We start from the raw sequence: 8,913 nt of genomic DNA on the forward strand, positions 1-8,913 counted from the left end.
AAAGGTGGATTTAAACGCATCCTACTGTCCCTCGGAGGAAGCTTCAGGTTGGCAGCCTTCAGTCAGCCGAAGTTAAAGCTGCCTTCCAGGCAAAACTCCAGTCAAGAATTGAGGACCCCAGTTGCCCCACAGACCCTTCTCCAGAAGCACTCTGGGAACACCTAAAAACTACCATCCTGTTGATCTCTGAAGAAGTCCTCGGGTTCGCCACAAGGAAGAACAAGGACTGGTTTGACGAGAACAATCAAGAGATCCAAGAATTACTAGCGAAAAAGAGATCTGCCTACCAAGCACTTCTTGCTCAGCCCTCCTGTCCCGGGAAAAAAGCAATCTTTCGTGCTGCATGTAGCAACCTCCAGCGCAAGCTTCGAGACACTCAGAACGAGTGGTGGACCAAGCTTGCAGAGAGAACCCAGCTGTGTGCAGACACTGGTGATTTAAGAGGGTTCTACGAAGCCCTGAAGGCAGTATATGGCCCATCATATCAGGCTCAGAGTCCCTTGTGTAGTGCAGACGGCCAAGTGCTCCTCACAGACAAGGCATCCATACTGAACTGGTGGTCGGAGTATTTTCAGGTTCTCTTCAGTGCCAACCGTGTAGTTCAAGATTCAGCAATCCACCTCACCCCACTTCAACCAGTGAAAACAGAGTTGAATGAGATCCCCACCCTAGAAGAGACTGTTAAAGCCATCAAGCAACTGAAAAGTGGCAAGGCAGCGGGAGTTGATGGAATCCCACCAGAGATCTGGAAGCATGGGGGCACAGTACTACATAGCAGACTTCACAAAGTACTTGTCACCTGCTGGGAACAAGGCAAATTACCACAGGACTTTCGCGATGCAATCATCATCACTCTACACAAGAACAAAGGGGAAAAGTCAGACTGCTCCAACTACCGGGGGATAACCCTGCTCTCCATCGCAGGCAAAATCCTTGCCAGAATACTCCTGAACAGACTGGTGCCCACCATTGCAGAAGAACTCCTCCCAGAGAGCCAGTGCGGCTTCAGAGATAACAGGAGCACCACCGACATGGTATTTGTTCTCAGGCAGCTCCAAGAGAAATGCAGGGAACAGAACAAGGGTCTATATGTGACTTTTGTCGACCTTACCAAAGCTTTCGATACCGTTAGCAGGAAAGGCCTGTGGCAAATCTTGGAACGTTTAGGATGTCCCCCAAGGTTCCTCAGCATGATCATCCAGCTACACGAAGACCAGCGAGGCCAAGTCAGACACTGCAACGACCTCTCGGAGCCCTTCCCAATAGGCACAGGTGTAAAGCAAGGCTGCGTTCTCGCAACAACTCTCTTTACGATCTTCTTTAGCATGATGCTTCAAAGAGCCGCAGTAGATCTAGATGATGACGATGGTGTCTACATCCGCTATCGCACCGATGGCAGCCTGTTCAACCTGAGGCGACTAAAGGCTCACTCCAAGACAATGGAAAAACTTATCCGAGAGCTACTGTTTGCTGATGATGCTGCACTCGTCTCCCACTCGGTATCAGCTCTGCAGCATATGACGTCCTGCTTTGCAGAGGCTGCCAAGCTATTCGGCCTAGAAGTTAGTCTGAAGAAGACAGAAGTTCTCCACCAGCCTGCACCCCAGGAAGATTATCACCCTCCCTGTGTCACTGTGGGTGAATCAGTTCTGAAGACAGTCCAGCAGTTCAGCTACCTGGGGTGCATCATCTCCTCAGATGCCAAGATCGACAAGGAGATTGACAACAGGCTGGCAAAGGCAAACCGTGCATTTGGCCGACTGCACAAAAGAGTGTGGAGCAACAAGCATCTGAAAAAAGGCACAAAGATCAATGTTTACAAAGCGGTTGTGATGACAACCCTCATCTACGGCTCCGAATCGTGGGTTTTATACCGTCATCACCTGCGACTCCTTGAGCGCTTTCATCAGCTCTGCCTTCGCACCATCCTCAACATCCACTGGAGTGACTTTGTGACCAACACTGAAGTCCTCAAGAGGGCAGAGGTTACAAGCATCGAGGCACTGCTGTTGAAGACGCAGCTGCGCTGGGCAGGGCATATTTCTAGGATGGAAAACCACCGCCTTCCCAAGATTGCTCTGTATGGTGAACTTTCCACCGGCCATCGAAATAGAGGGGCACCAAAGAAGAGGTACAAGGACTCCTTGAAGAAATCCCTTGGCACCTGTCGCATCAACCATCACCAGTGGTCTGACCTAGCCTCAGATCGCAAAGCATGGAGGCACACCATCCACCAGGCTGTCTCTTCCTTTGAGAAAGCACGCATAGCTGGTCTTGAGGACAAAAGAAGATTGAGGAAGAATCGCACTGCTACAGCACCAACCCCAAATCAGACTTTTCCCTGCAGCCACTGTGGCCGGATCTGCCTGTCCCGCATTGGTCTTGTCAGCCACCAACGAGCCTGCAGCAGACGTGGACTACTGCACTCTTCTTAAATCTTCATTCGCGAAGTCGAGCCGAGAGAGAGACTGTCCCTGGTCTAAACTTGCCCTGCCTTGTGGATGACTTACTCGGTCTGACTGCCTGGGGTCCTCTTCCTCTTGAGTAGGCCTCTCCCGCAGGCAGGAGCCCACACACTGGCAACCTCTTCCTTTGAAGAAGAAGAAGAAGAAGATATTGGATTTATATCCCGCCCTCCACTCCAAAGAGTCTCAGAGCGGCTCACAACCTCCTTTACCTTCCTCCCCCACAACAGACACCCTGTGAGGTGGGTGGGGCTGGAGAGGGCTCTCACAGCAGCTGCCCTTTCAAGGACAACCTCTGCCAGAGCTATGGCTGACCCAAGGCCATGCTAGCAGGTGCAAGTGGAGGAGTGGGGAATCAAACCCGGTTCTCCCAGATAAGAGTCCGCACACTTAACCACTACACCAAACTGGCTCTTTGAGCGCCAGCTGAGAACTGGCCTTTTCCCGCCTAACTCAAATAAATAAAACAAAAGAACTTTCTGCCCCTCTAGGAGGCTTTCCCCCTAGAGTTGCTGGTTTAACTCCAGAAGGGGGGAGGCAATGAGGGGAAGGCTAAAGAACTTCCTGCCCCTCTAGGAGGCTTTCCCCCTAGAGGCGCTGGTTTAACTCTGGAAGGGAGGAGGGGATGGAGGGAGGCTAGGCCAAAGCCTGCTTTAGTAGTTTAATATTCCCTTCCAATGAAGCACCAACATTAACTAAGATGGCGTTTCTCCACAGTGCCTTATACTGAATCAGACCCTCTTTGGTCCATCAAAGTCAGTATTGTCTACTCAGACTGGCAGCGGCTCTCCAGGGTCTCAAGCTGAGGTTTTTCATGCCTATTTGCCTGGACCCTTTTGAGTTGGAGATGCTGGGGATTGAACCCAGGACCTTCTGCATACCAAGCAGTTGCTCTACCACTGGGCCACCGTCCCCTGTGCAAGCACCAGTCGTTTCTGACTCTGGGATGACATTGCTTTCACAACGTTTTCACATTTTCACGGCAGACTTTTTACAGGGTGGTTTGCCATTGCCTTCCCCAGTCATCTACACTTTCCCCCCAGCAAGCTGGGTACTCATTTTACCAACCTTGGAAGGATGGAAGGCTGAGTCAATCTCGAGCTGGTTACCTGAAAACCCAGCTTCCATTGGGGATCGAACTCAAGTCGTGAGCAGAGCTTAGGACTACAGTACTGCAGCTTTAAAACTCTGTGTCACATATGCTGTGAGCTCTGTACAAATTAAAGCAGTACATTTGCCTGGGAGTAAGTTAGCCCAATTAAGCTCAATGAGACTTACTTTTCAAGTAAAGAGCAAATAGGACAGGGATGCCCAAACTTGCTTAATGTAGGAGCCACAAAGAATAAAAGTCATATGGTTGAGAGGTTCAAGACATGAATTTTTGATATTTGAGAGCCGCAAGACAGGGAGGGAGGGAGGAAGGAAAATAGATGGAGAGGTGGAAAGAAAGCTATTTTAACTTTAAATGCATTCTCCAAGCTGCCAGCTGGCTTGGCTTGAAGAAGTGATTTAAAGAGAGAAATGCCTTCTCCAAGTCAGCCAATTGGGGGAGGGGGGAGACTTTGAGAACCACACAAACAATATGTGTGAAAGAGCCACATACAGCTCCTGAGCCACAGTTTGGCCACCCCTGGAAAAGGAGATGTATTATAGAGATGCTAACAATCTGGAGAAAAACTGTCCTACCCCTGTAATAGAGGGCTAAAGAGACGCTATTTACCAGGTGATGCAATTTATCTGCTTGTCAATAAAAACTTCACCTGGCCACTTACAAATGTTAAGCCTGTATTAAAAGGAGAGGAGGGTTTTTCCCCCCTCCAGAATACTGGCAACCCTAGATGGAAAGGACCTGCCTTCGCTACAGTCTCCGCCCGTCCCTCTTGTCAATGCTTCTTTAATTGCAAGGCTGGATAACTGCAATTATGTAGGGTTGCCCTGAAAAACTATTTGGAAGCTTTGGTTGGTACAGAATACAGTTGTGTGGTGAGAACTGGGGTGGGGGGAGGGGGAGGGGAGGACAGGAACATCTTGTTCCCATCTGGTTATCCATTTGCCTCTGAGTCCAAGTTAAGGTGCTGGTATGGTTTGTTACAGAGCTGGCCAAACTGTGGCTCTTTCACACATATTGTGTGGCTCTTGAAGCACCCACCACCCCATCACTCGGCTTGGAGAAGGCATTTGTCTCTTTAAATCACTTCTCCAAGCCAAGCCAGCTGGCAGCTTAGAGAATGCACTTAAAGTTAAAGTTGCTTTCTTTCCATCTCTCGCTCCCTCCCCCATTTATTTGCTTTCCTTCCTCCCTTCCTTTCTCCCTTCCTTCCTGTCTTGCAACTCTCAGACATCTGATATTCAAGTCCTGTGGCTCTCAAACATCTGATGTTTATTTTATGTGGCTCTTATATTAAGGAAGTTTGGCCACCCCTGGTTTGTTAGGACCTAGGACCTGGCTGCTTGAAGGAGTGAGTCTCCAGCAGGATATTTCAGGTCTTCTCAGCAGCTTGGATTCAATGAATGGAAGGCTCCCAGAGGAGATAATATTCACCAGTTCTTCTCTCCCCTTGGAGACAGCACTCTGATAACCCTAAACAGTTATATCCCACTAAGCCTATTGACATAGGGAAGTCTATTTAGGATTGCCCTGTACACGGGGAGAGGGCTTTTGCTTCAGCATCTTAAGATTCTGTTTTATTTTGTGTTTATCTCTCCCTCCCCCTTATTTGGTCCATTTATGAGGTTTGGCACCCCGCCACCCCATTAAAGCAAGATAAGCCCTAGTAATTACTGTTATCTATAGCAGCTGCATGGCACAGAGTGATAAAGCTGCAGTACTGCAGTCCAAACTCTCTGCTCACGACCTGATCCCAGCAGAAGCTGGGTTCAGGTAGCCGGCTCAAGGTTGACTCAACCATCCATCCTTCCGAGGTTGGTAAAATGAGTACCCAGCTTGCTGGGGGGGGGGGGGAAGTGTAAATTACTAGGGAAGGCAATGGCAAACCACCCCATAAAAAGTCTGCCGTGAAAATGTCATGATGCGATGTCACCCCAGAGTCAGAAATGACTGGTGCTTGCACAGGTGACTACCTTTACCTTTATCCAAAGAGCTGGGGATATGGTGAGATAAAAGCCCAAATAAAAAGGCATATTAATTGGACTGCACAAGTTAGAGCTACCACCTCTGGGTTAGGAAGTTCCTGGAGATTTGGGAGTGGAGCCAGGGGAAGGACCTCAGGGGGTATAATCAGGGCTTTTAAAAAAAAGAAAAGAAAAAAAAGCAAGAATGCAGTTCTGACTGGCTTTGTGTTGGGGGTGTGACCTAATATGCAAATGAGTTCCTGCTGGGCTTTTTCTACCAAAAAAGCCCTGTGTATAATACTATAGAGTCCACTCTCCAAAGCAGCCATTTTCTCAAGGGAATTAATTTCTGTAGCCTGGAGATTAGTTGGCATTCCAGGAGAAATCCTGGTGAGCAGCAACCCTATGCACAATTGATAAGAAATTGCTCCTGTGCAATTTCAGTGCAATTTCACTCCCAAATTCACACTCCAAAAGCCTACCAAAAGACACACCCCAAGTTGTACCAGCTAATGGACCAGTGTAACAGACCGGGATGCTTGTTTGGCAAGAGTCAAGGCAGCCAGTGTCATTTACTGGTTAAGGGTGTCGCATGGGTAATGTAATGTAATGTAAAATTTTATTTGTATCCCGCCCTCCCCCGCCGAAGCAGGCTCAGGGCGGCTAACAACATTTAAGGTGAACAACACAATAATAAAACAATAAATTCATATTAAATTCACATTAAAACCAATCAATGATTAAAACATTCCTAGATCTGATACTGGCAGTAAACATTATTAATCTGGCAGTAAGCATTAATTTAGTCATTGGTGAACGCCTGTTTAAAGAGGGCGGTCTTGCTGGCCCTGCGGAACTGGTCTAAGTTCCGCAGGGCCCGCACCTCCTCTGGGAGCTGGTTCCAGAGTTGTAGGGCCGCAGCGGAAAAGGCCCGAGTGTGGGTGCTTTGAAGTTTAACTTCTTTTGGCCCAGGGATATTCAGTCTGTTTTTTCCCATTGACCTCAGTGCTCTCTGGGGCTCATATGGGGAGAGACGGTCCCTCAGGTAGGTCGGTCCTTGGCCATATAGGGCTTTAAAGGTTATGACCAGCACTTTGTACTGGATCCGGTATATGATCGGCAGCCAGTGCAGTCCGCGCAGCCCTGGTCGTATATGCTCCCATCTTGGGAGACCAAGTAACAGCCTGGCCGCCGCATTCTGCACTAGCTGCAGCTCCTGGGTCCGGTACAGAGGCAGCCCCATGTAGAGAGCGTTACAGTAGTCCAGTCTTGAGGTGACCGTTGCATGGATCACCATTGCTAGGTCCCGACGCTCTAGGAAAGGGGCCAACTGCCTCGCCCGCCTCAGGTGGAAGAATGCTGACTTGGCAGTGGCTGTTATCTGGGCCTCCATTGATAATGAAGGCCGCCCTGAACCACTTCGGTGAGAAGGGCGGGAAATAAGTCTAAAAATAAATAAATAAATAAATAAATAAATAAATAAATAAATAAATAAATAAATAAATAAATAAATAAATAAATAAAATAAAGGCTCCAGTAAAACACCCAGCAAAACACTGGTATCTGGCAGACCCAGGTTCAAATCCTTACTTGAGCCATGGAAGCTTGCTGGGTGATCTTGGGCCAGCTACATCCTCTCAGCCTAATCTACCTCACAGGGTTGTTGTGAGGATAAAATGGAGGAGAGGAGAAGAAGGCAAGCACATTGGGGGAGAAAGGCAGGGTACAAATGCAGCGCTTTTTTGTAGCAGGAACTCCTTTGCATATTAGGCTACACACCCTGATGTAGCCAGTCCTCCATGAGTTTACAGAGATCTTCTAACAGGGCCTACAGTAAGCTCTTGGAGGATTGGCTACATCAGGGGTGTGTGGCCTAATATGCAAAGGAGTTCCTGCCACAAAAAAAGCCCTGTACAAATGGATTAAACAACCCAACAAGCAAGATTGTGCAGTATATGAATTATGGAGCCCAAGAGGTGAGGGAACTGGATGGACGATGATCATGCAAGCACAGGTCTCCTGAACAATCAACTGCGCCTCCTCTGACTTGTGCTCTGTTTCCTTTCTGTGTTCTCTTTCAGAACCAGAGTGAAGCTTCAGAGGGTGGCCGAGGAAAGGGAATTGACTGCGCGGCCCTCACGTGCATGGTGCAACTGGCCCAGATCATCGTCGGGGTGGGGCTGGGCTTCTTGGTCACTGCTGCTGGCAGCGTAGTGGTGGTGGTGATCTTTGCCTCTGCCATCGCCTTGTTCGGCTGCTGTTTTGTGGCCTTCTTTGTGCGCTATGTGGAAGAAAGCAATAAATAGGAGGTGCCTGGGAGGAAACCGGCTGCCTTTGTCCAATGGGGAGCGCTTTTGGCAATGGTGGGAGAAAGACAATCCACCTGCTTTCTTCCATTGGTCTGCACCAGAACAGTTCCAGGGCATGAATTCGTCCTGAAAAAGTAGGGTAACTGTATTTTGAAAAGCAAAAAAGAAGACATATTTCCTGACTACTTCAAACAAGTGACCGCTAAGCTAAATCACATTTTAAATACCCCTATTATTTAAGCTGTGATAATTGCTACTAACTAGCAATATTCCTAGCCTTCCAACCAAAAAAAGAGGATGTTTTCATCAGTTTTTTTAAGAACCCAGTTTTAAAACCAGTTTTTTTTTTAAAAAAAAAACCCAGCTGCCTACGAATGCGGTGAGCTCCCCTTCATTGGCAGTCTTCAAAATGTGGCCGGATGATTATTTGTCGGAGATGCTTTAGGCTGATCCTGCATGGAGCAGGGGGTTGAACTAGATGGTCTGTATGGCCCCTTCCAACTCTGTGATTCTATAAGAGCCCAAAAGAGGACGGATGCAAAAAAAAAGAGGACATGTCCTCTAAAAAAAGGACATCTGATAACCAGCGTTTCCCTCTTAGCTGAGCTAGTGTGAGCTAGCTCACAATTTTTTTAGCCTTCAGCTCACACATTATTAGTATTATTATTATTTTTATTAATAGTTTATTTATATTCCACCCATTCCCCCGTAGGGGCTCAGGGCGGAGCACAACATAAATAAAAATCACATTAAAATCATATATTAATAAAAGCAATTAAATTATTCCATAAATAAAATAGCTCGGCAGAACAATTTTGATAAGATGGTACAGCTGGACAGTGCAGCGAATCAGCGCAGTAGGATGTATGGTAGGGGAGGCCGACCGCTCTAATGGGCAGATGCCCACCGCCTCACCCAAAGACCTGGTGGAACAATTCCGTTTTACAGGCCCTATGAAAGGCTAGTAAGCCTTGTAGGGCCGGGATCTCTATAGGGAGCTCATTCCACCAGGTTGGGGCCAGGACCAAAAAGGACCTGGCCCTGGTAGAGGCAAGACTGGCATCTTT

The 8,913-nt window shown here is 48.0% G+C and overlaps 1 protein-coding gene across 3 annotated transcripts in view; it reads left to right on the top strand.

The window, feature by feature from the left end:
* Positions 1 to 7,861, top strand: part of SLC45A2 (solute carrier family 45 member 2) — a 47,609-nt gene extending 39,748 nt beyond the window's left edge. For all 3 annotated transcript variants that reach the window (XM_060236094.1, XM_060236095.1, XM_060236096.1), the window contains one exon: positions 7,619 to 7,861. In XM_060236094.1, the coding sequence (XP_060092077.1) occupies positions 7,619 to 7,843 (225 nt within the window). In that variant the 3' untranslated portion in view covers positions 7,844 to 7,861. The remainder of the gene's footprint in view (positions 1 to 7,618) is intronic.
* Positions 7,862 to 8,913: the final 1,052 nt, after the last annotated feature.

Source organism: Heteronotia binoei, chromosome 4, assembly GCF_032191835.1.
Source record: "Heteronotia binoei isolate CCM8104 ecotype False Entrance Well chromosome 4, APGP_CSIRO_Hbin_v1, whole genome shotgun sequence".
Taxonomy (NCBI): domain Eukaryota; kingdom Metazoa; phylum Chordata; class Lepidosauria; order Squamata; family Gekkonidae; genus Heteronotia; species Heteronotia binoei.